Source organism: Cinclus cinclus, chromosome Z (assembly GCF_963662255.1).
Source record: "Cinclus cinclus chromosome Z, bCinCin1.1, whole genome shotgun sequence".
Lineage (NCBI taxonomy): Eukaryota > Metazoa > Chordata > Aves > Passeriformes > Cinclidae > Cinclus > Cinclus cinclus.
Genome location: NC_085084.1, coordinates 41,382,725 through 41,410,046, shown reverse-complemented (window position 1 = coordinate 41,410,046; position 27,322 = coordinate 41,382,725). Strand labels below are relative to the sequence as shown.

The 27,322-nt window shown below is 43.1% G+C and overlaps 1 protein-coding gene across 2 annotated transcripts in view; it reads left to right on the top strand.

Moving 5' to 3' along the window:
• ABCA1 (ATP binding cassette subfamily A member 1) overlaps positions 1 to 24,370 on the top strand; it is a 91,291-nt gene extending 66,921 nt beyond the window's left edge. Inside the window, exons 18-50 of one of the 2 annotated variants that reach the window (XM_062513644.1) lie at positions 374 to 487; positions 971 to 1,142; positions 1,663 to 1,794; positions 2,311 to 2,450; positions 3,453 to 3,590; positions 4,123 to 4,343; positions 4,771 to 4,843; positions 5,378 to 5,580; positions 6,572 to 6,620; positions 7,294 to 7,407; positions 7,732 to 7,883; positions 8,334 to 8,458; positions 8,817 to 8,915; positions 10,089 to 10,278; positions 10,433 to 10,527; positions 10,899 to 10,931; positions 11,473 to 11,578; positions 12,270 to 12,344; positions 12,761 to 12,930; positions 13,833 to 14,010; positions 14,547 to 14,662; positions 14,750 to 14,894; positions 16,215 to 16,338; positions 16,930 to 17,059; positions 17,193 to 17,313; positions 17,484 to 17,546; positions 17,991 to 18,097; positions 18,504 to 18,645; positions 19,840 to 19,974; positions 20,206 to 20,309; positions 20,437 to 20,529; positions 20,710 to 20,953; positions 21,164 to 24,370. In XM_062513644.1, the coding sequence (XP_062369628.1) occupies positions 374 to 487; positions 971 to 1,142; positions 1,663 to 1,794; positions 2,311 to 2,450; positions 3,453 to 3,590; positions 4,123 to 4,343; positions 4,771 to 4,843; positions 5,378 to 5,580; positions 6,572 to 6,620; positions 7,294 to 7,407; positions 7,732 to 7,883; positions 8,334 to 8,458; positions 8,817 to 8,915; positions 10,089 to 10,278; positions 10,433 to 10,527; positions 10,899 to 10,931; positions 11,473 to 11,578; positions 12,270 to 12,344; positions 12,761 to 12,930; positions 13,833 to 14,010; positions 14,547 to 14,662; positions 14,750 to 14,894; positions 16,215 to 16,338; positions 16,930 to 17,059; positions 17,193 to 17,313; positions 17,484 to 17,546; positions 17,991 to 18,097; positions 18,504 to 18,645; positions 19,840 to 19,974; positions 20,206 to 20,309; positions 20,437 to 20,529; positions 20,710 to 20,953; positions 21,164 to 21,304 (4,244 nt within the window). In that variant the 3' untranslated portion in view covers positions 21,305 to 24,370. The remainder of the gene's footprint in view (positions 1 to 373; positions 488 to 970; positions 1,143 to 1,662; positions 1,795 to 2,310; positions 2,451 to 3,452; positions 3,591 to 4,122; positions 4,344 to 4,770; positions 4,844 to 5,377; positions 5,581 to 6,571; positions 6,621 to 7,293; positions 7,408 to 7,731; positions 7,884 to 8,333; positions 8,459 to 8,816; positions 8,916 to 10,088; positions 10,279 to 10,432; positions 10,528 to 10,898; positions 10,932 to 11,472; positions 11,579 to 12,269; positions 12,345 to 12,760; positions 12,931 to 13,832; positions 14,011 to 14,546; positions 14,663 to 14,749; positions 14,895 to 16,214; positions 16,339 to 16,929; positions 17,060 to 17,192; positions 17,314 to 17,483; positions 17,547 to 17,990; positions 18,098 to 18,503; positions 18,646 to 19,839; positions 19,975 to 20,205; positions 20,310 to 20,436; positions 20,530 to 20,709; positions 20,954 to 21,163) is intronic. The other variant, XM_062513645.1, reaches the window with a different exon arrangement.
• The last annotated feature ends 2,952 nt before the right edge of the window (positions 24,371 to 27,322 follow it).

Below are 27,322 nucleotides of genomic sequence, written 5' to 3'. Positions count from 1 at the left end.
CTGCTAGCAGTGAGTGTTGCCCAGAAGAGAAGCGTGACCTCATTGTGGCCATAGTTGATCTAGCCCCAGAAGCTTTGCTGTACTTCACTTGTTCTCTCCTCTGAAGTTCACAGACTGTGCTTCAAGGGAGGAGTTAAGAGCATCAGTACCACATGTGCTACTTAGCACCTTTCAGCATAGGGTTTTTAACCCTAAAGTGAAGTTAGATGTCTCTTACCCAGAGTCTGTCAGCGTCTTCATATAGAAAGATTTCTTCTTAGTCCTGCCTCATCTGGAGTTTTACTGGGGATGGAGTACTTCCCTTCTTGTCATGAAAGATAATGAAAGAAAAGGGACAGATGCACTCAGGCTCACATAATTCTTTTCCTTTTAGGCCAATATGGGATTCCCAGACCCTGGTACTTTCCTTTCACAAAGTCCTATTGGTTTGGGGAGGAACCACAGGACAGGCACCACCACCATCCTGACCAGAAGGGGTCTTCAGAAGGTAAGTGCTGCACACAGAGCCCTTTCCAAAGTGAAGTGTTAAGGTCTGCCTTTTTCTGAAATGATAGTCCAAGGACAACAGGAGCAGTACTGGCATGGATAGGTGAAATTGGCCACCCTTCTGTTATCACAGTTTGGGTATGCTTATTGGGGGGAGGTGGGGGGGTGCATCCAGATAATCCCAGGTACTTTGCCCACCTTAGTACATCTGGGTACTCCAGGCTCATGGAGTTGAGAAGTCCTTGTATTTTTGCTGACCTTGATAACACTGGAGATCTCCAGCTCTCAGATTAACCCAGGAGAGAGAAAACAGCTAAATGATAACTTTTGTGGAAGATTGCTGTCTCTGAGGAAGAAAATGTGGTCAGTTTTTCATATAGCTCATTTCTTCAAAGACCTAGGGGAATGTGATGTCTGTTAAAACTCCCATGCAATTTTTGTTAAAATCTACCATATCTCTTTACTTTGTTGTGTTTTCTTCCAGTCTGCAAGGAGGAAGAGCCAGTGCATCTGAGTCTAGGTGTTTCCATCCAGAACCTGGTCAAGGTTTACCGTGATGGCAAGAAAGTTGCTGTAGATGGTCTTACACTTAACTTCTATGAAGGACAAATCACCTCCTTTCTGGGACATAACGGAGCAGGGAAAACCACTACTATGTAAGAATAAAATAGTGATTTAAGACAGTAGGGAAGTGACTGAATGCTGCAACTCCTATCTGTATAGTAAAGGTAGCCACAGAACTGGAATATGCAAGCTGGTGCAGACTAGAGTGCCTCTGCTGATCTAGTCTAGTTATGCTGCTGCCTTACAGATACAGGGGACTTAAACCACAGGGGCTTCAGATTGAAGCCAGGTCAAATGCATCTGTAGGCAGCATTTTATTGTAATGCCATTTATGATTCTGACTTACCAGTGAAAGAAAGCAAGTTGGTACTGAAAGAACAAGAAGCTTTTAGAGGAAAAAAAATCTTTCCTTCTAACAGCCATGTGGGTGTTCTTTGATCACCACTGGAGCTGATTTGTGCTTTGGTTTATTTAAAATCCATTAGTGAGATGTTTTTCATGCTACTTTCTTGATATGGGATTTCCCCAGGGTTTCCACCTACTCTTACTTAATTCAGCCATCCACTGTTTCCTAGTGGTAGAACCTGCTGATCTGTTCTATTTTTCTTTCAGGTCCATTTTGACTGGCTTGTTCCCCCCAACTTCAGGTACAGCCTTCATCCTGGGCAAAGATATCCGCTCTGAGCTTAGCACCATCAGGCAGAACCTGGGTGTATGTCCACAACACAATGTGCTGTTTGACTTGTGAGTATCGTTTGGGAGACACAGGACTGGTGCTATCCAACAGGCATTTGGGTTCTCTAGGATACAGCAGTGGGTTTTCAGCTTTGACAGTCCTTTTTGTGTGTGTGCATAGTGTGAGACAGTGGGGTGGTGTGAGATCAGTAAAGGAACGTTCTGTTAGCACTTTCGTCAGTGCCTGGAAATGATCAGCAAGAGCTTGTACTTTCATCTTTCATGTCTGTTAATAATCTACTCTGCTCAGCTAGGGCAAATGTCTCCTAGGTGCCTAGTGATTTGGGTTGTTTGTGGTACTGTCAAGCACCCTTAAAAAAGGATTATTTACATGAGTGCTGAATAGTCACACCCTGAAGTCAGGCCCAAGCTGAGTGCATGCAGTCTGTGTCTCCTTCCTGAAACACCAGCCTTTAAAGACTTTTTTTTCTGAGCAAACAGAAATGCCTGCAGTAACACTAATAAAAGGGGTGAATCCCAACATAGTGCTTTCAGCTGTGCCCTGAGGCTGCATTTGTTACCTAGGCTGACTGTGGAGGAGCACATCTGGTTCTATGCTCGACTCAAAGGGCTGCCGGAAAAGAAGGTGAAAGAGGAGATGGAGCAGATGGCAACAGATGTTGGTTTGCCTCACAAACTGAAAGCTAGGACAAGCAGGCTCTCTGGTAGGTTCAGATCTTTTGCATTTCTCATCCTCAGAAACACTCCATTGGCTCTTGTGCAGGGTGTGTTATGGACCATGATGAGATCCTGCAATTATATATAGGCTACTATACAATTAAGCATTTAAGGAAATCAGTTATTTATTAAGTACCTAATCAATGTATCTTAGTAAACATCACAATCTTGCGCAGTATCAAGCTATCCAATGGCCATAACAAATTACTTTCTCTGGGTATTTTGTATTTGTTTCCACCATGACATAGCTCAGCTGCATTTGCTCTGTGTTGTCCAAAGCTTACTATTATATTTGGGGTTTATGACTTTAGGTGGCTTGGACCATAGTCTCCAAGTCTCTTGCTGTTTGTGAAACATACGTGCGTTCCTTGTGCTGACTTCTGCCCCTTCAGCTGGTGACCTGGAGTGTCCTTCTCCTTTGTTTGGGAGGGGCGGAATTCCTGTATCAGTCTGTACCAGCTACTAGAGGGACTGAGACGCCTTTGTCTTACTCAAGTATCAGTACAGACTGCACATTTGACTTTGGGGAGGGAGAGCAGATGACCATGGTTGACTTTAGTATTAAGGAATGCAATGTAATTCTTTGCTTTTGCATCTGGAACACTTCCATGGAAGGGGAGTCTCATGGGGACTTATTTCTGCAGCTCAGGCTCTGGAGACCTGTGTTCCAGATCCTCAGATGTGCTTAGGCTTCCAGGCTGGCGATTTGCTACCCCTTGTGCTGAGACAGTATAATTCACTTAAAGAAGGGCATGCAAGGTGTGATTTCCTGCAGTAGGAGGAGAGTTAAATTCCACTGAGGAAAGACTGTCCAGATGAATTATCCACTGTCCAGAAAGTGGTGGGACCCTGAAGGCCTGAAACAGCAGCAGTACTTGTTCTCCTCAGTCTGATTGCTTTCAGAGCTTATTATCTACTGTGATGCAGGTATTGCTATTCGACTCATCTCTGCATCAGCCTGAACACCTCTTTCTTCTTGTGCCCGACAGGTGGCATGCAAAGGAAGCTTTCTGTTGCCTTAGCATTTGTCGGTGGCTCCAAGGTTGTCATTCTGGATGAGCCTACAGCTGGGGTGGATCCTTATTCTCGCAGAGGAATATGGGAACTGCTTCTGAAGTATCGGCAAGGTATGTCATCTTTTTCTCTACTCTTAATAAATGTCTTGTGGAAGGCAAAAGAAAATCAATCTGATTCATGATTGTTGTCAAAATAGCAATGAGTCTTCACAAATTTGTTGCCTGCGCCAAGGAATGAACAAAGAGCAATGCAGGACAAGGATGCTCAGATCTCTCATCTATATTCCTTTCTCTTCCTATTCATGTCAGAATTTATGAACAAACTTTTTTACTGGGTTGTGAGGGAGGGCAGATGCAGTCAGAAGATCACCCTTAGTATTCAGCAGTGTCCTGTTCTGCTCCATGCAACCAGCCTTGCAGACATGAAATTAAACCTGCCTTTGCTGAGTATGACAAGAGCTGGAGTACAGTGGGGAGATTAAACCCATGACAGCAGTTGTGAATCTTCTCCATCACCTAGTCATGTTCAAAGGAGCCAAACTTGTGGCACCAACTTCATGGCAAGATACAGGTGATTGTGGCTCTGGTGTGGTAACACAGGTTTGTTTCACTTACCAGCCATGTCTTCCTTGCTGTCTTCCAGGTCGCACTATCATTCTCTCCACACACCATATGGATGAGGCAGACATTCTGGGAGACCGGATTGCCATCATTTCTCATGGCAAGCTCTGCTGTGTTGGCTCATCTCTCTTCCTGAAGAACCAGCTGGGAACAGGCTATTATTTGACCCTGGTCAAAAAGGATGTGGATTCCTCTCTGAGCTCCTGCCGAAACAGCAGCAGCACAGTTTCCTATCTGAAAAAGGTACACCTGGCCTTTTCTGCTCATATTTATTGTTTCTTCGTGAAATCTTAGGCTTTTTGGAAGCAGCAGCTAAGATTTTCCATGGTAGAATGTCTCAAAGGAAAATCCATTTTTCTTTGAAAGAAGTGTTACCTGTTCCATGGGTACTGTGCCAGACCATGTCTAGTTAAACTGTTGCATGGGACATGTATCTCCATTGTAGTTTCTGTCAGTGCCAGTGGTCCCAAGCTGATCAGAGAGATATAAAATAGGTGAAGTACACTTTTGTAGCACTCACTTCTATAGTTGTGATCTCTTATTTGTGTTCTAACCCTTTGCAGTGCTATGTCACCATCTGCAGCATTCAGTTGAACTTAGTGTAGCATCTGGTGGGCCCCATTTTGAATAAACAGCAGGAAATAATGTTTGTCCTCTCTTTTGCGACCAGGATGACAGTGTCTCCCAGAGCAGTTCTGATGCTGGCCTTGGCAGTGACCATGAAAGTGACACGTTGACAATAGGTGAGGGTTGGAAAATAATTTAAGATTGAATCCTAGTTGACATTGCTCTATAGCTTGCCTTAACAGCTGCCTTTACCTTGTTGCTCCTGTGTAGCTACAGTCTTGGCACAATTGTTAAATTCACAGTGGTGGTATTTTAAATATTGGAATGCTTTTCTTGAGTGAGCCATTTTGAATTCAAGCTGTCCTGAGAGGTAATAAGCAAATGCTATGTAGTTGCTTGACCTATTAGCAGTAGGCCAAGGAAAATAATGTTGGTGAGCTGTACATCAGTGATTTGTTTGCAGGTCTATAGCACGTACAAGCTCTCCCAGGTTGGGCACATAAAAATATAGTCAGGCTTTGGTCCAGGCTTTTATCCAGACTTGTGTTACATTAAAAACAAGTAAGACTTTTCAGGGAAATTAGCTTCTTTCCAGAGATGTCTTATTTGTCCTCCTTTTCTTCTGGCAGGATTTTTTAAGGCTGTGCTCTTTTTTCCACATAATGAACAGTAACCACAACAGAACTGTCTTTTACATCTGTCTTTTCTAGATGTCTCTGCAATTTCAAATCTCATTACAAAACATGTTCCTGAGGCAAGACTGGTGGAGGACATAGGTCATGAATTAACCTATGTCTTGCCATACAAAGCTGCTAAAGAGGGAGCTTTTGTGGAGCTATTCCATGAAATTGATGACCGTCTTTCTGATCTTGGCATTTCCAGCTACGGCATCTCTGAAACTACTCTGGAAGAGGTTAGTGAGCTGCTGATTCCCGTTTGTCCTAAACTAGGCAAAATTAATAATGGCACAATTAAGAATGAGATGAAGCCTTACTGCTTCCTGTAAAAATTGACAGAACAGGCACTTTGTGTTCCTCTCCAAAATAGATTGTCTTCTGCCCTGTGTGTATGCTCATAGAGGTGTGCATTAAAAACTGAAATGTGGTACAGATAAGCATGGACAGATCCTGTGTACTCATCTGAACTTTGCTGAGATATCGTGTGTAGGTTGGCCCCTGATTTGGCTTCTAATGTCTGAGTTATTTTTAGGGGTGCTTTGTGTTTCATTTAGCTGAAAACATACATTTCAGTACTGGGTACATACATTATGTAAACACTTTAGACATATGCCCTTGTCAGGGATTTTTTTATGGTTTCAGGTTTGTTCCATGTGACTGTGTCCCAGGTGCCAAGTCTCTATCACAGAAGTATCATGAATATTATCTCTATGTGGAATATTTATTTTTTTATTTTAAAAAATGATAAGGGAAACTAAAACAGTGATAGTGTCACTTATTGAGGTTGCCCTGTAGGTCCTTCACAGCTGTGAAGACTTCGGTTCTTATCTACAATTTTAAAATGGGTTATTTCTGGTTTAGGAGAGTCCATGGGTCAAGCTCCATAAAGGTGCCTATTCAAGCAAGAGCTTGAGACCACAGTTAGATATGGAGAAATATGAGATTCACCAAGTTCAGTTGCTAGGTCTGTTTCTGAGACACAGGAAGGAGCTTATGTTTGAGATGGCCTGAGAATTGATATTGGAAAGGCGGAACATGTGGTAACAGTCTGGCTCCCAGAAACTGGAGAGGAGACACAAAGTCTGTATCTCCATCATGCAGAGGATAAATTCAGTATCCTCAGTTCTCTTGTTGCACCTGCCAGTCTCACATGGCATCTTCTGAAGCAGTACCCCTGCTTTATCTCCCCTCTTTTGAATTTCACTGTCACTTATCATTCCTTTTCAGATCTTCCTGAAAGTGGCTGATGATAGTGGTGTGGATGCAGAAACCTCAGGTGGGTTTAGTTGTCAAGTGACACATGCCAAGGTGTGACAGACCCTGACTGAAACTGAACTGAAGCTCTTCTGTGCTAGTGTTTCTAATTACATTAAATAGCTGGGTTTACTGTATTTAATACATGCTTTTATGTGCTGTAAGGGTCAAGTGACTCAGTTGGTAGCATGTTTATTTTGTTGTAGTGAAGAGTTTCTAGTGTTTGAGTATATTACAAATTACTTGACTGACACTTCTATCTGCTCTGAAGAACTCCTGACACATCAGACCACAGTGGGGTTCAAATTACTTACTCTTGAGAGCAGATCATTGCACTGAGTTTTCATAACAGCAAATTTCACTTTTAATCACATGACTACATATGACTCTCATGTAGCAAGTGAGAGTTTTCTTAAAATGAGAGCAGTCTGCTGTTCACCTGAAAAAAAAAAAAAAGGCATCAAGTGCACTAGAAGTTGTTTCTGGGACATCACACAAAGTGATATATAAAACATGACCCATTTCAGAATGACAGTCTGGGTTTTACTTTTACTTGCACTGAAGTTACTCCAGATCAGCTCTTCAGTTTGCAAATGGAAGATATGTAAAATGAAAATTATATTGCTTTGTTTTTTCTGGGGCTATCTGGAGATTAAGTGAAGCAGTTCAGCTAACCATAACTGCATTATTTTCAGATGGTACGTTGCCAGCCAGAAGGAACAGACGTGTATTTGGAGACAGACAGAGCTGCCTTCGTCCATTTACAGAAGATGATGCATTTGATCCTAATGACTCAGACATAGATCCAGGTATTGCTAGAGTTCAAGCCTGTTTTCCTCCTGTGGATGCTCTTTCATATTATAAGTACTGCAGATCTGAAGGCTGAGATTGCCAAAGGAGTAGTGATGTATTTTCCTTTAGGAATAGGGGACAGTGCAGTATCTACAGCCTGTTCAATCCTCCCATTCAAAGCTCAGAGATAAGGGAGAAAATACATTCATGTAGGTTTCTGTTATTGCTGCTTACTATGCTTTTTTTTTCGTGAGTAGGAGTGGCTAGTCCAGCCATCACCTTGTGCCTTCAGCACAGAGAGAATCTCTGAACTTTTGAATAAGGTTAATTTTTCTTGCTAGCAGAATCCAGAGAGACAGACCTTCTGAGTGGCATGGATGGGAAAGGCTCCTACCAGATGAAGGGCTGGAAGCTCACCCAGCAGCAGTTCATGGCTCTGTTGTGGAAGAGGATGCTTATTGCCAAGAGAAGCCGGAAGGGTTTTTTTGCTCAGGTGAGAGCCTCTAACATGAGCAGAGTCCTTCAGCAGGGACAGCTCTGGACTGTGTTTTGTAGTCTGAGGTGATGGTGGGCTAAAAATGCAAGGGAATACAGATAACCAAAATTAGCCTTCACTGTACATGTGGGCAGAAGGAGGCCTGTGCAAGTGAAAGGAGTTGTATGATAAACTATGTGGTTACAGTATTCTTGCACAGCAGAATGTAATTTTGCCCTTGAGAACAGCATTTGCAAGCTAAATCCTCTGCATCTGAAGTGAATTCCCTGATTGAATGCCAAGATAGAGCTTGCATTGGTTGTCTAGCACTGCTTTGGTGTTAGCAGCAAAGGTATTCCTGGGAAATTTTGAAAACATTTTGATCCAGTAAGTGATTAATGTGTAACTTCTGATGCCTCTGGAAATACTTGCTTAGAAAAAGGACTTGTTTTTTCCTTGCAATTTCAGATTGTGCTGCCAGCTGTCTTTGTCTGTATTGCTCTCATGTTCAGCCTGATTGTTCCTCCTTTTGGGAAGTATCCCAGCTTGGAATTACAACCTTGGATGTATGATGAGCAGTACACTTTCATTAGGTATGTTTTGTGTGGCCTATAAATTATCTTCTTTGCAAACTTGAGTTACTGAGTTCCTTAATAGGTTGTTTTGGGTTTTGTGCGTATCTCAGAAGCACATTTTGAAAGAGTGCTGTGGTGTTTTTTAAATTCCATCTCTAAGTGCAGGCAAGGCCATATCCCATTCCAGATGGTGCTATGACTCTCCTAATACTGTGTACAAAGATTTGAAATCTGTGTGTGCTCTTAGGCCAAGCGTTCTTCAATGGCAAATCCCCACCCACATCCTTTCACTGTGCTCTTGGCCTTGCTCTGTTGCTTCTTTTGCTGTGTGCTTGTTACCACACTGACTGATAGTGTTTTTCTGCTGTTCCCATAGCAATGATGCTCCAGAAGATGCAGGCACTCACAAGCTTTTGGACGCCCTTCTTGATAAGCCGGGGTTTGGGACACGCTGTATGCAAGGACATTCCATCCCGTAAGTAGAATTCTGCTCGGGGAACAGGGAGCACATCCCTGGTAGCTCTAGCTGACTTTAAGAAATTATAGTAATGCATGGCCAGAGCAGGGTTTAAGCCAGAAGAAGTGTAATTATATTCAGGTTTTCTGCTCAGAACCTTTTTAATAGTTGCTAACCCTTAGTCTGGTGAGGAAGTGAGGTTTGAGTGCAAGTCCTTGTTGACAGAGGTGGAAAGGAGAGAGCAAATGACTCAAATTGCTGTTCAGTGCTGAACATGGTAAAGGACCTGTTTATGTTGGTTGCTATATGTTGTAGTTATTCCCGCTCCATAATCCTTTGTTTCCAGCTGCACTAGAAACCTGAGTTAGCACCCCACAAACACCAGCAGAAGGAGTGGAGAGACAAGAAAGCATTTGTGTTATTTCCTAACTCTGCCATCTGACTTGGTGCATGGCCTTGGGCAAGTCACTGAAGATGTAGTCTGTGAATGTAGAAGAGGTATACACTCCAAGAGTCCAAGATGGCATGTCCAGAAGACCTGCAGCTCATGTTCACAGGATGGGGAGGGAGGCAAGGTGTCTGAAATGCTGGCCTGTGGTGGAAAGTAAGCTGCATCCTTCATAACAGGCGTGAAAGCTGAGCTATTCCACCAATGGGCCATGGGCAAAAAGCTGTCCACTGCTACCTTGGGGAAGAGCAGTATTTTGATGCCCCAAAGGCAGAAATATTATCCAAGGAGCCATCCAGGAAGATTGTGTGCTGTGATCTTAAAATCACGGAATATCTCAAATTGGAAGAGACCCATGAGAATCACTGAGTCCAACTGTCTGCTCCTCAGAGGACTACCTCAAACTAAACCATGTGACTAAGAGCATTCTCCAGATGCTCCCTGAACTCTGGACAGGTTCCTACTGGGACTGACTGAAACAAAGCATTTAAGTATTATACAAAGAGGGGAGTGTCTGGCACTACTCAGTGTTGGCCAGTCCCAGTTTCTTTGGCAGTGGGATCTGTTAAAAGCTGCAGAATCTGATCTGTTGCTCTGAGCTGTTTGTCTCAGTGAGGTCAAGCTCCTTTGAGAAACACACTGCCTCTTCTGGGGACTGTGGAGTTTGATCTTTAAGTGCCTTGTAAGCAAAAGCTATCTTATTAGTCTTAAACTGCTTTTTTCTTGCCTCTTTCCAAACACAGAGACACTCCTTGCACTGTGGGGCAGAAGGAATGGACCACTGCCTCAGTTCCCGAGTCGGTCCTGGACATCTTCCTGAAGGGCAACTGGAGCATGGAGAATCCTTCCCCATCTTGCGAGTGTAGCAGTGAGAAGATCAAGAAAATGCTGCCTGTGTGCCCCCCTGGTGCAGGTGGCCTGCCACCCCCACAGGTAGGAGGGAGCTCAGTGGTACTGTAGTGAGGAATGCTCATGAGGAGCAGAGTAGCTAGGTGTGATTCTTGCATGCAGCATTTCACAAGATTTATTTCACTCAGCACCTGTGTTTTCTGATCACATTTATCTGTGTTTTCACTGGTGATACCAGCGTGAGCAAGACACGGCTGACATCCTCCAGAATCTGACAGGCCGCAATATATCAGACTACCTAGTGAAGACCTATGCGCAGATCATTGGGAAAAGGTAGCTGTTGAACACTCCTTCTTCCTTCCCTGACAAACGCACTTGCTCTGTGGGTGATGCACAGACCAGGCAAATAAACCTGAGCATCCCAAACTCCTCAGTAGTGAGCCAAATCCACTCAGATCCTCAGATAGCCCTGATCCTCAGCTCAAAGGGATGTTTCTGTTTTGTTAGTGTGCTGTGTGCTGACTCTCATGGGAAGATTTTGGGGGAATCCTAGGGATTACACAGAAGACAAGTGGTGGGATCTATATCAGATGTGAGAGGCTATTGCACTCTTTTCCCTGGCCATGTGACTGCAGCTTTGTTAGGTCTGTCTCTCCTGTGGTTCTGTGTGTTATGTATCAACTCTTTTTTTTTTCTCTCTGCAGCTTAAAGAATAAAATCTGGGTGAATGAGTTCAGGTGAGTTACTGCCTTTTCTTTAGCTTGTATGTGTCCACTAAACCTTTTTAGCAGGACATATCCACCCTGCTTTGCAGTTTGTATTGTAAGATTCTTGACTGCTCAATTTGGAGGAAGATGTTTAAGGATAAACTAGGACAAGCCCAGAGCACTGGACATCATGTCTGCCTTATGCAGAGAGCAGACTTGAAAACATTTGCATGACCAGCATGCTGGTACTCTGTTTTGGAAAGTGTTGTTCTTCCAAGCAAGGGCAGCACTGAGATGCCCTGTTTTGCCTGCAGCAGAGAATAGCTGCCTTTATTAAATGGACAGCATGCTAAGCCATTGTGGTGTGAGTATTTAACCCCAGAAACAAAGAGTAGAAGACTGCGTGACTAAGCAGAAGTAGGAGAATAAGTCATCTCTTCATGAAAGAATGGAAACACTAGCCTGGGTGTACTGCAGGAAGAGGAGAAACATGGAGAGGGATGAGAAGTGGCATTTTCTGGAGGTCAGTGAATAGTCACATCTTAGCATCACTTTCTGTCTGAACTTTCAGGTATGGTGGCTTCTCCTTGGGAGCCAGCAGTTCCCTTGTGCTTCCTCCAAGCCATGAAGTCACTGATGCCATTAAACAGGTGAAGAAAATTTTGGAGCTGGCACAGGTGAGTTGTCCCCCATAAGCTCAGGATGCACTAATACTGAGTCTTGTTACTTGGGAGATTACTTTGAAGCCATGTGTATGTTAGTTGTGTCCACTGACTTCTCCCCACTACCTCTGAGCTAGGATCTCCCAGGCTGTTGTCTGGGAGTAGCAGAAGGCTTGAAGACACACTCAGCTAAAGCTTAGCCAGCCCACATTGCTGATGTGGGTTCTGCCCAGCACCAGCTGCAAGCCAGTGGGGCTTGTGGTCATCTAAGTACTTTATTGTAAAACAGGGTGGGCTGTCTTGGGGAATTAATGGTTGCTGCCATCTTCAAATCCTCAGTTGAACTTTCCTGTACGGAGTCTGCCCTGGCTTAGGATGGAATTTGGGCTACTGTTTTCCTCTGAGACTTCCAGCCTGTGGATTGCAATGTCTCTGAAGGTTGCATGTGACTTTGGTTAATACCTTCTGTGGAAAAAAACAAGGCATAAGACTGACCCTTTTTACTGTTGAGTCTATGGAAAGGAAAGGGTGGAGGGAAGCTGCAGGTACTCAGCCCTCCTACCACCTCCAGTTTGGTGGGTAGAGGCTGTTGAATTGTCAGAAAGCTGTCAGAGCTGTGAAAAACATTGTGTAGTCTCTGCTAGGCCCCAGAGTATGAATAAAGATATTCTTAGAGGGGAAGTAACTGTCTCTTTGGTGTTTGCAGGGGAGTTCTGGGGATCGATTTCTCAACAGTTTATCAAGTTTCATGAAAGGCTTGGATACAAAGAACAACGTGAAGGTAAATTAACCAATCTTCATTTCTATGCCTGCCATTTGGAGCTCTGGTGACTTGGAGTAACTGCGTTTTTTCTTGAAAACTGTGTAGCCCAGAATTCCCTGTATTTGCTAGTGGGGTAGCATGTAGTTCTGTATGGGCCTGTAGCTTGTAGTTCTGTGTGGGCCTGCTCAAAATCTGTTTCTCCTGTGGAGTCTAGGCCTAAATGCCAAAAGGAGTTCAGTGCTGGATCAGTGATAGCTTCTAGCAGCCTCTTGTGCTTATTGATTAAACTGTGTTCTGCCCCTTGGCAAATTAGCTGGAAGGATGTGGAAAGAAATACGGCCTCAACAGAGGAAGGGGTGTTCTGCAGGGCTTAGGAAGCTTTATGGTAGCCAGTGTACCTGGTGCCTTTCTGATGCTGATGTGGTGTCTTGTAGGTGTGGTTTAACAACAAGGGCTGGCATGCCATTGCATCCTTCCTGAATGTGATCAACAATGCCATCCTTCGGGCCAACCTCCAGCAGGGTGAAAACCCCAGTGCTTATGGGATCACTGCCTTCAATCACCCACTCAACCTCACCAAGCAGCAGCTCTCTGAAGTAGCTCTGTAAGTTGTGACATGAATATGGATGGGTTTGTGCTCATTGCTGACTGGAAGCAGGCAACATGGGAGGTTTTGGACTCACTGGTGGACTGTCAGTGGCCTTAACATGAGGGCCTTATTTTCCCTGGTCTGGGCAGGTGGCAACCTGTGCTGCTGAGAATTTGCTGTTGAACAACACTGCTGTACAAACTTTCACTGTCTTTGAGTCCCTGGAAGCTGCACTTTCTAAGAATCAGTCCTTTTCAAGAATCAGACCTTCTGCAACTCTACGAAATTACTCTCAGCTGTTTTCAGAAAGGTGTTTCACCATGAATATGGTCATTCTTTTGTCCCCACCATTTGACTAGAGATGACTAATACATCCTGTTGAGTTTTGTCCACTGTCTCAAACTGGGGGCACACAGTAATGCACAGGGTTAACTTCACTGAGGCATTGACTAGTCCACTCTCACTATGATCAGTCAGGACTCAGTCTGTGAGTTCTTCAGTCCATAAAACAGTGGCAGATGACAGGCAGATTCTTCTGAACTTTGAAACATTACCAAAAAGAGACAAATACCAGGAACCCCAGGAAACTGATTATGTGGGAAACAAAGTGGTGGTGATAAGGAAAGCAGTAAACAGTCTATTGTGCTGAAGGTATTCACCAGTCTCCAGGTTGTGATGCTGGGCTTGAGATGCCAACAGACTGTGTATGTTCTCTTTGCTATATGGCTGGAGAAGAACTGTGCAGTTAAGAGTCTTGCATGGTAATCCTTTACTCAGGATTCTGAGTATAAGGACAGAATAACAACAGCAGCAGAAAAAAATTGTTTCTGCTTTGCCCTGCATGAGATGCCTTACTTCATCTCAAAGGAGCCAGTACCAGCATACAAACAATGTGCTTTCTTCTTTTTTTTTTCCAGGATGACCACCTCTGTGGATGTCCTGGTGTCTATCTGTGTGATCTTTGCCATGTCCTTTGTTCCTGCCAGCTTTGTGGTTTTCCTTATTCAGGAACGTGTCAGCAAGGCTAAACACTTGCAGTTCATCAGTGGTGTGAAGCCTGTGATCTACTGGCTGGCCAATTTTGTGTGGGATATGGTAAGGACTTCAGCTGAGTTAAACTATACTCCATTCTGTTTTTCTAGGGTGTCTTGAAGTGCACAGTGTAGTTTGGGCCAGTGAATTACACATTATTTCAATGAATAACAACTGTGAATATGACTTTTGTGTTGATTCTCATGGAGCAGTAGTGCATGTCAGTGGGTCAAGGAATACAACAGAAGATGGAAGGACAACCAGAAGCTCAATCATTAGCATTTATGTCACTCTAAAATACTTGCCAAAAAATGCTTTGTTTGTGTAGCCCCTTGTTCTGCTCTGTCCAAAGCAAGTTTTCTCAGCCTGTGGTGTTTGAAACCTCTGAGAGTCTGGCTACTTCTAGAGGCACCAAGAAATTGTAAATTCATATGTGCTGTGTTATGGTTTACACATGTGACACTTTTAAGAGTCTGATATTGAAAACAGCTTTGGGAACACTGAAGAGTTTTGAAAAGTATTGGATTAGAGCAGAAAAACATATCTCCTTTTTTATGTCATCTGGAAAGAACTCTAAAGTTGTGTTTTTCACCTTCCAGTGCAACTACATTGTTCCAGCCACACTAGTTGTCATCATCTTCATCTGCTTCCAGCAGAAGTCCTATGTATCCTCCTCCAACTTGCCTGTGCTGGCTCTCCTTCTGTTTCTCTATGGGTAAGGGATTTCTCATCAGAGAATCACTAGGAAGGCTTTTGGATTTGGAAAGTTCTTACCTGATGTTGCTGCCTTTTCTCTTGGCAGGTGGTCCATCACCCCTCTCATGTATCCGGCCTCCTTTGTGTTCAAAATCCCTAGCACAGCATATGTTGTGCTGACCAGTGTGAATCTCTTCATTGGCATCAATGGGAGTGTGGCCACTTTTGTCCTGGAGCTCTTCACCAACAATGTATGTTTTTCCAGAGTCTCCTCACTGTCTGGTGCTGCTGCAATGTAGTTCCATGTTGTTTCCATGCTGGCTTTAGTAGCCAGATCTCCAGTAAAGTGAGGCCCTGTATGCATTTGCTTCAGCAGCAGTTTAAACATGGGTTCTGGTAGAAATGGGTTAAAGCCCCCTTTAGAAAAGCTCACAGAGTAGTTAAGGTGGTGAAGGAGCTCCTGAGGTTGTCTAGTCCACCTCAAAGCAGGATCATCAGCTACAGCAGTGTATTGGGTTTTCATGGCCTGGTTTTTCATAGTGGGCGGCCAAGGTCAAACTGCTACAAGCAGGTTGCTCAGGGCCATTAGATTTTAACATTTCCAGGGAGAGACTCCACAGTCTCTCTGGATGGCCTTTTATACTTTTCAGTCATTCTTAGGGTAAAAAGAAAAATAGAGTTTTCTTATGTTCAAATGGAATTTCTTGTATGTTCTTAATGAAGGCATTTTCCATCTGTGAAGGCCATTTAATCATCCAATCATTTACCTGCCCTGAATTTTGCCTCCTATTGTAGATACTTCTCTAGCTATGTTGGGGAGCTTACACACTTCAGTTTTTCAACACCAGATGCCTCCTGGCGAAGGTGCAAGTTCCTCTCATGCTTGTAGACAACATAAGATGTCTTAGCAAGCACTGTTTGACCCACAGTGGTGTGAAGTGTTCTTGTGGGAGCAGGCTCAGGAGACACCATGGTAGTTACTTGTTGATTGTACCTCTTCCTGTGGGCATAAGGAGGCAGTCCTTGATGGTGGTTCCTTTTGTTACGAAGCCTGTTCTAGCTCAGTAAAAATGAGTACATGGTCAGAGATGGGTATCTGGCAGAACAGGAACTCAAGGTGCTATCAGTTCAATCCATGGACTAAGCCGGCTGGAAGACAACAAAGGAAAAGTATTAGAGCTTCCAATAAGGGATAGGGAGGGGCTCCCTACAGCCACTGACATAACCAGTCTGTGCAAGTTCAACTTCCCTGTGTCCTCAGCCAGTAGTCTTCTTGCATATTATTGTTTACAGACTGTCTTTTAGACTGTGAGTGTTTGGAAGAACCTTTTATTGCACTTTGCTCATGTTAATAGCATCGTGAGCAGCTCAACAACACTGACTGTCCAGAGGAGCCATGGCCCTGGCTCTTGGGAGAACTAACCTGGAAGGATTTCTAATCCTTGGATTTTTGTGGAGTTGCAGCGTTGGGGAAGGGAAGGAGGGATCAATGATAACATGGGTCACTCTTGGGAGATGGTGGCTGCTTTCTGCTCAGCTGGCTCACTGGCACTTGATTTTTTTCTTAACAGAAGCTGAAGGACATCAATGACATCCTGAAATCTGTATTCCTCATCTTCCCCCACTTCTGCCTGGGCCGGGGACTCATTGACATGGTTAAAAACCAGGCTATGGCTGATGCTCTGGAGAGATTTGGTAAGTGAAGTTGTGTATCACAGAGACAATGGCCTGAAAGGACAGGGAAATCTAGAGTCTGCTCCAGATGAGTTCCTCTGACTTCTCAGGAGCTGAAAGTGCACAATTTGTACCACAGACCTGGTCAAACATGGCAAGTCATCATAACTGTCCACTCTTAACTTGTTAAGAGAAACTGGTAGATAGAATTTAGCGTTAAAAGCATTAAATAAAAATGCATAAAGACAATTATATGGAGATCATTAGGCCTTGTGTGAGGACTGGCTGAAGTTCTGGAAAGCTGGAATTTTTTTTTTCTGGCATGCAGATGCTAAGCCTGAGTCATAGTCTTTCTGTGCTTCACTAACATTTTGTAAAAGTGGGCTAGCTCTTTGACAGATGGAATTCTCTGTGCCTGAGTCCCTGTATTGCTGCAGTAAAAAATGCACTTGCAGCCACAGCTGGCCCCTTGTGTGGTCTAGTCCTTCCCTCCTACAACTGGCTGATCACCAGTTGTCACAGTGCCCAGTTTGGTGAACTCTGCTGGAAGAAATGCTAGCCTGATCCCCTTGCTCTGGAAAACCAGTTGTGCTTTTAATCTTGTTTTGGCAGGAGAGAATCGTTTTGTGTCCCCTCTGTCGTGGGACCTGGTGGGAAGGAACCTCTTTGCCATGGCAGTAGAGGGTGTTGTGTTTTTTCTCATCACGGTGCTCATTCAGTACAGGTTCTTCATCAAACCCAGGTAGGTTGTCCTCTCTACTGCACTGCTACAGGCAAGTGATGTTTTCATTGCTGTTACCCATGAAATGGGGAGAATATTACCTATGAAGGCCCTGTCGTTTTCTACTAAGGCTTTGTCATGTTGCTTTCTTTAGGCCTGTCTATGCCAAGCTGCCTCCTGTGAATGATGAAGATGAGGATGTAACCAGAGAGAGGCAGAGGATAATTAGTGGTGGAGGACAGAGTGACATTTTGGAAATCAAGGAGCTAACCAAGGTGACAGAACTTCTGAATTTGTACTCGTTGACATTAAAACTGTGCAGTTCACTGTGCCTTATCAAGGGAATCCAGTGAGGTCAAAACTGGATCAGGTTGGGAGTATTGAGTATGTACAGCTCTAATTAGAATTATTTGCCATTATCTTTTTTTTTTTCTTATGGTTTCAGATTTACAGAATGAAGAGAAAGCCAGCAGTTGATAGGATCTGTGTTGGAATCCCCCCTGGAGAGGTAAGCTTATTTGTTAAATGCATTGTTTTGCTATTATTGCAGTATTTAGGAGCCACAAGACAGCATGTAAGATCAAAATGAGATTAGTGTCCAAATTGCACCAGAGGAAAGTAGAAGCTGAAGTAATTTCTGGTTCTGTGTGTTTCGGCCTTCGAGGAAGATACTTAACTCTTAGTGTCTGGGAACACAAGCCAGACTCCAGTATGCAAGGTTTGGTGCAAGTGACCTGTGGTGACAGTGTATCAAGGTGACACCACTGTTTGTTCATCTTCATAGCCTAAAGGTTAATACTTTGAGAAAAAGCCCAGAAGTTTGGTTTTTTTTTTCCTGAAAATGCATTTAGGAGTCCTGAGGGTCAAGTTCACTTCTTCCCATCTTGTCAGTGCTGAAAATGATGCAGCTGGATCCTGTTCTCAAATACACTGTGCTCATTTAAATCCCCAGTGCTTTGGACTCCTGGGAGTAAATGGTGCTGGCAAGTCATCCACTTTTAAGATGCTAACTGGTGATACAGATGTGACGGGAGGAGAAGCTTTCCTCAAAGGAAACAGGTGAAAGACAGTGCATCTTTTCTCTGCTTTCTCCTCCAGTTTTAACAGGTTTTTTTTTTCTGTATCAAAACTCTCTTCCACTTTTCCTGTTGACAGCTCCAGGCATCTGTTCTAGCCCTTGTTTGAGTCTGGTAAAGTACATCAGTGCCTTAGTAAAGTTGATTTAGTCTGGTAGTCATTTCCGTGTAACAGCTCTTCCATATTTTAAATTACATTTTCTTAACAAAAAAAAAAAAAAGGAGGGAAAAGGGAGAGAGATAAAAAGTAATTTGATCAAGATGGACTTCTAGGATGCTGTGTTTTTGTTAGTTCAGTGAATACAGAAGCACTGTTTCACCCTGTTTTAACATGTAAAATAGCAGCATATGCTCATGAAGTCCTGACAAAGGCTTTTTTTCTTTTACAGTATCTTGTCCAACATTCAAGAAGTCCATCAGAACATGGGGTACTGCCCACAGTTCGATGCTGTTAATGAACTCCTGACAGGGCGAGAGCACTTGGAGTTCTTTGCACTTCTGAGAGGTGTTCCAGAGAAAGAAGTCTGCAAGGTAAATTAAACACCATAGAACCCACCCCAACTTGCAAGCCCTTGCTTGCGTGCACCCTCCCTGCAACTCAAGTAATGTCATGATGTGAAGATACCATATGGTAAAATCTGCCCCCCTTTCCTTCAGGGCAACTTAAGGTTTTTTCAGTGTTGCCTGGAAGAATGTACTAAATAGAAGGGCAGATAATTTGGGTCCATGTTCTCATAGTGAATGCTCTTCTCCAGTGAACAGCTTTCTTTCCTTAAGGATTTAAGGGCTGTGGAGCTGCAGGTTGTGCAGAACTTCACTTGCTGTCAAGTGTTAATTCCTTAAAATCTCCAGAAGCAAATACACTACAGCTTAACAGAAGCCTTGTGCTGAGTTTTAAAAGCTTTCTAGTTGATCATGGTGGATCATTAAAGTGCTACTATTTCAGCATTCAGACATGAGGTTACAATAGCAGTCTTTAGACAGTTGATGATAGCTGCCAGTACCATGCAGGACCCTTCTCAGTTCTGTTTCCTGGAATTAACAATTTTACTGTGTGAGACCTGAGTGCTCTAGGTAGGTGATATCTAGATGATATTTAGGGTATGTACAAGTAGCTTGAATCCGTTTGTGAGGGTGGACACTGCATTCTCCCTCTAAGATTGCTGCCAAGTTCTTCCATGTGATGTTCTCACCAGCTCCATATAAAAAGGGACCTCGTTCTGGGTGTGATTCACGTAGTAGCTTAATTTTTTCCCCATAACACACTTTAGTCTGCAGGGCTACAATGCCTGCCTGTTGGCACCATTAGGGATACTACTAAACAGCAAGCCAGATTCCATCTATACAAAGGGCTAAGATGCACCACCATGTCAGTGCTGTGATCAGCAGTGTCCATATCCCTCCTGTAAGCCTGCAGTAGTAGGAAAGCTCACTGAAGCTGGTGCTGCTAGGTTGTTGGTTAACGTAGCTTAGCTGATGCTGAACTCATGCCCACTGGCCGATAAGCTGCAGCCATTTCATTTTTTCTGGCCTCTTGGGGACAGGGTTACATGTATCCTGATCCAGAAGTGCCCAGGGTGTTTCAAACCCAGTATCTGTGCCACGTGAGATCCTCAGATGAATGGCCCATCTGAAAGCTGCTTTTGAAGCCAAAGCTTGTGAAAAAAATCTTTGTGTGGATGTTGCTGTGCTTGATTGAAGGTGGTTGTGTGTCATCTCTCATAGGTTGGCGAGTGGGCAATTCGGAAACTGGGCCTTGTGAAATATGGAGAAAAATACGCCGGGAATTACAGTGGAGGGAACAGACGAAAGCTTTCCACAGCCATTGCCCTCATTGGAGGGCCACCTGTGGTGTTCCTGGTGAGTCTGCAACCTTTACTCATTGATATTTTTCTTGAAAAACAGAAAATGTATTGAAATGAAGACTAATTAAAAATCCAGTGCATAAATTACTTTCTCATTTTAGAAAATGAGTCACATTTGCTTATTTTCGATGTTTCCATAATCAGGAGTGGACAAGTAATTTCAAGGATGAGGTATTTGTCAGTAGAATATAGCAGTGGTAATGTGTTTTTTGTATACATTTTGCAGGATGAGCCAACAACAGGGATGGATCCCAAAGCACGTCGGTTCTTGTGGAACTGTGCTCTGAGTGTAATCAAGGAGGGGAGATCAGTGGTGCTCACATCTCACAGGCAAGTAGCAACCCACTTGTGTCATGCCTTGGCTTTTACATCTGCCAGGGCTGGATGCTAAGCTCAGCCTTTCTGCTCTGCCCTTCAATGCTGTTTGCAGTACTAATGAAGTTATTTCTGCCTGCAGCATGGAAGAATGTGAAGCCCTGTGCACTCGAATGGCAATAATGGTCAATGGGCGATTCAGGTGTCTGGGCAGTGTCCAGCACCTAAAGAACAGGTAGGTGTTTTATTTTTACTTACACCACAGAGTTTGTATTTTTGGGGAGATACAGTGAGGCTTAGTTTGTCATATAGCATTTCTATTGCTATTCTGGCTATAGGAAGTACTGCTGGATTTTTTTGCCTCACTTATATTTCCGAAGCACTTAACTCTTGTGCTGACATTTTTTATTTGCAGGTTTGGAGACGGTTACACCATAGTGGTGAGAATTGCAGGGGCAAACCCAGACTTAAAGCCTGTTGAGGAGTTCTTTGGGCATGCCTTCCCTGGAAGTGTCCTGAAAGAAAAACATCGGAATATGCTGCAGTACCAACTTCCTTCTTCACCATCCTCCCTGGCCAAAATATTCAGTATTCTCTCCCAGAACAAGAAGAGACTCCACATAGAAGACTACTCCGTTTCTCAGACCACACTTGACCAAGTAAGTTTTTAGTAGCCTGGATGCCAAAAGTTTCTTTTGCAGAGGTGCGAGTACATCTACCAGTTTAATTGACCTATTTTACAAGGGTATTTTAACTGAAGTAGAGTACTGAATCACTATTTCAGGATATTTCAGGATATTCAGTGCTTAAAATGCCATGAATTAATGAAATACTGTGGTGGTGTGTGACATGGCCTTTTTTCCTTGTAGGTTTTTGTGAATTTTGCTAAGGACCAAAGTGACGACGACCATACTAAGGACCTGTCATTGCACAAAAACCAGACTGTGGTAGACATTGCAATCCTTAACTCCTTCCTGCAAGATGAGAAGGTAAAAGAAAGTTGTGTGTGAGCCAATTTCATCAAAGAAATGACGAGCAGAATGCAAACTTCCTTTTCCTGGGATAGTATGCTCCCAAAGAAGCTAGAGGAAAAGCAACTGGACACTCTGATAACCATTCAATGCAATGCAATTCAATGCAATGAAAACAATTCCTTTACAGGGGCAGTGCCTCATGGAGTCGTCTTGTACTGTTCTCCAGTGAAAGACTTGAACTTAGCTCATTACAGTATAACTCTGAAGCTGTGGTAAAGCACCCATGAGATGCTGTGGGCTTTCAACCATACTGTATCTTGTTCTGTACAGTATGTTTTTATTAGGGTTGCTAAAATAATTCATTCAGGAATCATGGCCAGTGGTTATCTACAGATATTTAGGACATGCATGTTTTAGTCTTTTGAACATTCATGTCAGGAGTGGGAATGTGCTGGTGCTATATCCATTGCTGGCAATGAATGCACCAAAACAGTGGCAAGAAGAGTCACTACCAGTGTTGTAGCCCTAGGTTATGAAAACCTACCTGACCAGCTTGCTTTCTCTAGGCTGGTGTAGGTCAGTGGTGACAAAGCTGAGGCCAGAAAGCAGTACTGTGCAGGTGGGATGGCAAGAGACAGGCCATCACAACCACACAGCTTCATCAGCAAGTGATGATACACAGAACTGTGAACCCTCCAAATGCATGATTGTCCCACCAGCATCACAATCAACAACATACTCTGACTAGGTGTTCATGCAGATAAGTACTTTCCTGCTCCTCTGAGGTACTGTCACAGCTCCATGAACATCTAGTAGGAAGAAGTGGGTGAGAAGCAGACATAGGGTTTGGACCACAGCAGCAAACAGTAGTTGTACAAGCTGCTAATGCCAAGAGCAAATTCTGAATCATGAGCTGTCACTCAGATTTGTAATATCTGCTCTTCAACCCCTGCTTTGCACCAGAAAGGTACCCATCATCTGGAATTACTGCTTAGCACAAGCATGTTGCAGTTTCTGGCTTTGCCAGATAAAACTAGAAACAAGATGTAGATTTTTTTTTTAACAGTATTATTTATGACTTTAAATAGGTAGGTAGCATAATTAGGGATTGAAAATGCTTTCAGCTGATCTTTGTAGCCATGGTATTTCTTTACATTATGCCTGTAATGCTATGCTCTCTTTCTATCCATATGGTGGATAGCTGCATTCATTATCTGACTGTGTTCCAGATTCTAGCAATCACCTGCTATCTGCAAACAACTGCAAGTTGTTCAACTGAAATTTTCCTGTTTGGAAACCGGTATAATGTTAATGTGTAAGTTTCTGCTTCTGTTGTGCAGTGTAGTTTCAGTCACTAGGTGATCCCTAACTGGAGAATACACCCTTATGATACATGTGACAAACAACTGTTTCATTAAAAATCCCCCTGAAAAACAAGAGAATTCAAGATAATAGTGCTACAGTGTATCAGTGAATTTTTCAAGTTTTACAAAGCCAGACTAATATTAGAGGGGAAATTATATAGTAAGAACAACCAATTCTTGTTCACATTGTACAATGGTCTTGAGAGAGTATGCTTTTAGGGCCCTTCTGTGTTGCTTTTACATATGAAAATTGGTTCAGTAATGTGGTTTGAACACAAGTGCAGTTCCTGAGCTGTTCCCATATGCCTCTGCCTTAAGTACCCACAGAGGTTCTGCACTGGTTTTGATGCTACTCCATGAATCAATCATGGACCATTTCCTTCTGTGAATAACCATAGCAGCCCAGCAAATAATGAAAAGGCTGGCATGAGCCTGAAGAAGATTGATTACATATTTCCAAGTATACTTGGTAACACTGACCAACTCAACTTTCTTGAAACATAGTTAAAACAAGTTCCTTGTCACTCTGTGTTCTGCCTTGAGGTAAAGTAAGAGCTTAGTACAGGCTCTGCTGAAGTGCCTTTTTCATACTTTTTTTTTTTTTTAATCTATAATTCATTGCTAAGGGGATTGAGAAATGGAGTGTAAAGGGGATTGGTATACCTCACTTAAAACATGCTTTGTTATTACCTTTATGTCATCGTCACTCTATGGGGATGAGTTATAGGGTGATGAATACACCAGACTTCCAGGTGCAGAAACAGCAGAGCTACAGCCATGACTACTCCAGAACAGGCTGCAAGTATGTTGCGGTATCATTGAAACAAGTAGCATGTACTGAAGGCTTGCCACTGCTAAAAGTCACTATTACAAATCAGCATTACATCTCTGAAGTGAAGGGCTAACGTTTTGCATGTGCCAAACTAGTGCAGGCAGAGCTAGAACGAGTTCTAGGAGGATTCAGATTTGGTCCTGAAAGGGCTGTGGTGTGCTCTTGGTAACTGCTCCTTTAAATTATTCATGTATCAGGAAACAACAGTTACATGGTAATACACTTTCCTTAGCCCACCAAAAAAATTCTTGATTTCTATTGCCCCATGACTGTCATGCTTACATGGTCTTCTATCTGTGACAAAATGTTGCAGTAAATGTGGATATTAACCAAACTGCTTCACAGCTCTGATCTGCATTGTTTGTACTGGACAGCATAATGCAACACTGGCATGGAGATCAGTCATGGAATACATTCAGACAGCCACTAATTTTTACTCATTCAAGTATGTGTTGGGGAAAAATCACTCTAGAGTCATACGCATTATATGAACCACTCTTGATAATGAAACTACACTGAGGTGTTAACTTATTTTAAACTTCAGTACTATTGATATGTTGCATCCCTCTTTGTAGTACATTTGTATTTCAGTAAGGAGTTGTATTTTCCCCATGGTTAAACAACCATTATTGTGCTTGTCTTTCCCTCCTGAATTATAGTTGGTCCTTCGTTCCAAGCACTTTATGCTATCTGTAATGGGATCTATTTTTGCACTGGAATATCTGTTAACTTTGCAAAAATCTAGAGAGATTTCACAACTGAAATTTCTAAGTTAAATCCTTAAATGGACATTTTCATTAAAAACAACAAAAAAGTATATATATTTGTATTTGCTAATATCTGTTATGTGAAGTATTAAAAGGCACTCTAATTGCCTTGTATTAAGTAAAAAATAAAGCTGTTGTAGCACCATTGGTCTTCACAAGTGTAGTTTTTGCATTTGTTACTTCAAGGAGTACTGCTAGAAGCTTTTGTTTTGCCTGGTTTTATTTAGTTATTAACTTTGATGCATGAGATTTCAGTAGCTCTGAAAACTAGTACAGAGTAGATATACGATTTTCAGGTAAACGAGGAGATGCAAGATATAAAGGTAAGTGCTACATTAAACTTCTAAAGTTAATAAGTAAAAGGGTCTCTAGCAAATGATTGGTTAACTGTCAAATCCAACTGCAAAGCATAACAAACTTCTCTGGATGTTTAAATCCCAACTCAAGTACCTGCCTCTGAATTTTTATTACAGAGATGCAAGTTGCTGATTGCTCCTCCTTGCTAAAAACACCCGAAATCACAATAGTGGTGTGATTGCTTGAGGGTATTACTGATACTAAAATGTTGTCTGCTACTGCCTATAGTATCACCATGTACCAAGTTCCAGTATCCAACCAATTCCTGAAGTTACACTCATCAGGAAAATTCATCCTGAGATAAGAAGCCAATTAAAATTTCACAGAATCACAGAATATGCTGAGTTCAAAGGGACACTAAAGGATCATCAGGTCCCAATCCTGGCCTGCATAATATCATCCCCAAGAATCACACCATGTGCCTGAGAGCATTTTCCAAACGCTTCTTGAACTCTGTCAGGCTTGATGCTGTGATCACTTCTATGGAGAGTCTGTTATAATTTCCAGCCACACTCCAAGTGAAGAAATTTTTTCTTATACCCAACCTGAGCCTCCCCTGACACAACTTCAGGCTATTTCCTGAAAGTCATGTCACTGGGTTCCAGAAGGACATGATCAGTGTCTGCCCCTTCTCTTCCCCTCACAAGGAAATTTGAAATTGTCATGAGGTCTTTCCTCAGTCTCCTCCAGGCTGAACAAACCAAGGGATCTCAGACGCTCCTCATTTGGCTTCCTCTCAGGGTTCTTCACCATCTTTGTTGACCCTCTCTAATGCCTTAATATCTTTTTTACATTGTAATGATGCCTTAGGATTTTAGCTTTTATATTTTTCATATATTTGTAATGCTGCAATTCCTTAGTGTATAACTCTAAACTTCATATGGAGTGTTATCATCTATTTTCCCGTTTTGGTCAGACAAAACAATTCCTCTCCAGACCTGGGAATCAAGGACACCTTACTGTCTTGGGCCCTAAGAAAAGTAAACAGAAGAGCTGGGGGGAGCAAACTTAGGGTAAATGACTGCTTTACCTGGAACTGCAATTGGAAGACTAACCCCCAATCTGCAAATGGACAGAACTTATAAAAATTTGAAAGTCTGTGACCTGTTGTCCATTTTAGGTGTAGCCCCTGGCAGGGGGCTCTGTCTGGCTCAAGGCTCTTCAATTAATATAACTGCTGTATATTCCCCTTAATTTTGTCTGGTGTCTGTTTTTAGGTAGTCCCAAAAGGCATCAGTGGCACCCAACCCTGCTGCCAGCACTCAAGGTGAAGCTGCCCCAGCTCAGAGCAAAGCAGGACAATCCCCTCCCATGTCTGGCTGGTGATGCTGTGCCTGTGCTGATGCATCCCAGCACAGGGCTGGCCCTCCTGGTTGCCAGGGCACTGCTGGCTCACGATCAATTTGCCATCAACCAGGACCCTCCAGAGCCCATTCCTGCTTCTTTCCAACATCTTGCTCCCCAGCCTGTCTACACCCAGGGTTGCTGCACCTCAGATGCAGAATCTGGCAGTTTCCTGTGTTGAACTTCATGTGAACTTTGATGACTGCCCAGCCCTCTTAATTTCCTGGGTTTTCTCTTTTGATCTAGTGTCCAGCTAGCACCTCAGGATAAACCACATTTCTAACATCCTGAATGCTCTTTATATTCAATGCTGGTGTTGAGGAAAAGAGTTCTAATTTTAAAAAAATACAACAACACCACCACCACAAAAAAAACAAAAAAAAAAAAAACCCAAAAAACAACAACAAAAAAAACAACAACAAAAAAAAAACCCAAACAAAAAAAACCCCACTCAACCACACAACCCCAAAAAACAAAAAAACCCACACAGCGAAAAAATTCTTGCATTCAAATGAGAAAAATCTTTTTCATTCTCTCTCCCTATTTTTCAGCCCATGTTTTTGTTAGTAAAAAATTTTGCTTTGGAAGAACTGTTCTAAGGCAATGTTCTGAACAATATACTGGTTCATCAGCTCTTTGTCCGTTATAAAGTTGATTTGTAAAATGTAAGACAGTGGTCGCTGAAGTGCTGTTTGTTCCACCCTAAGAATGCTAAACACGGCTTTGTTGGAGGGTGCAGTAGATGAAAACATGGATACAGCAGCTGGGATTTGTTACACTTCCATAACTACATATCCTGGTTTGAAAGACAGGTGTTTGCTAAAGAAAGCAGAAGCTTCCCTTTGGACTGAAAAAAAAATCGTGATTCTTCCGATTATTATAATTTTGGAATTAAGGGAGCTCTCAGGCAAAGATATGGGGGTAGGAATAACAGTTCTTTACTAGTGTATCTAACAAGACAAACAAGAACAACAACAGCTATGAAATTACCCACAAACAGAACAGTAACTCAGTCCCAGTGTTTTTTGGCTGCAGGCACCTTTTCCCTGAGCTGCAGTTCCCAGTGCTGGGAGCAGGCAGGTCCCGCAGAGCCGCAGGAGGGCTGGGGGTGATGGCAGAGCTGTCCCAGGTGGGAGAGAGAGATGGAGAGAGAGCTCTCCGCTCACGGTGTCGGTCCTGGTGCTCAGCAGAGTGCTGGATGGTGGTAGTTCACAGTGAGAAGACAGCAGGGCAGGGTCCGATAGTGGTTTCCCGACGCTGGGATGGGACAGAGAGGCAGGAGGCGGCGATCGTCCTTCTCGTCCGAACTCTGCAGGGGAAATGGGCCGGGGCCCAGCCTTCCGCTTCCTCTTCTGGCTGTTTGAATCTCGAGGGGTTTCCCTCTTCCCTC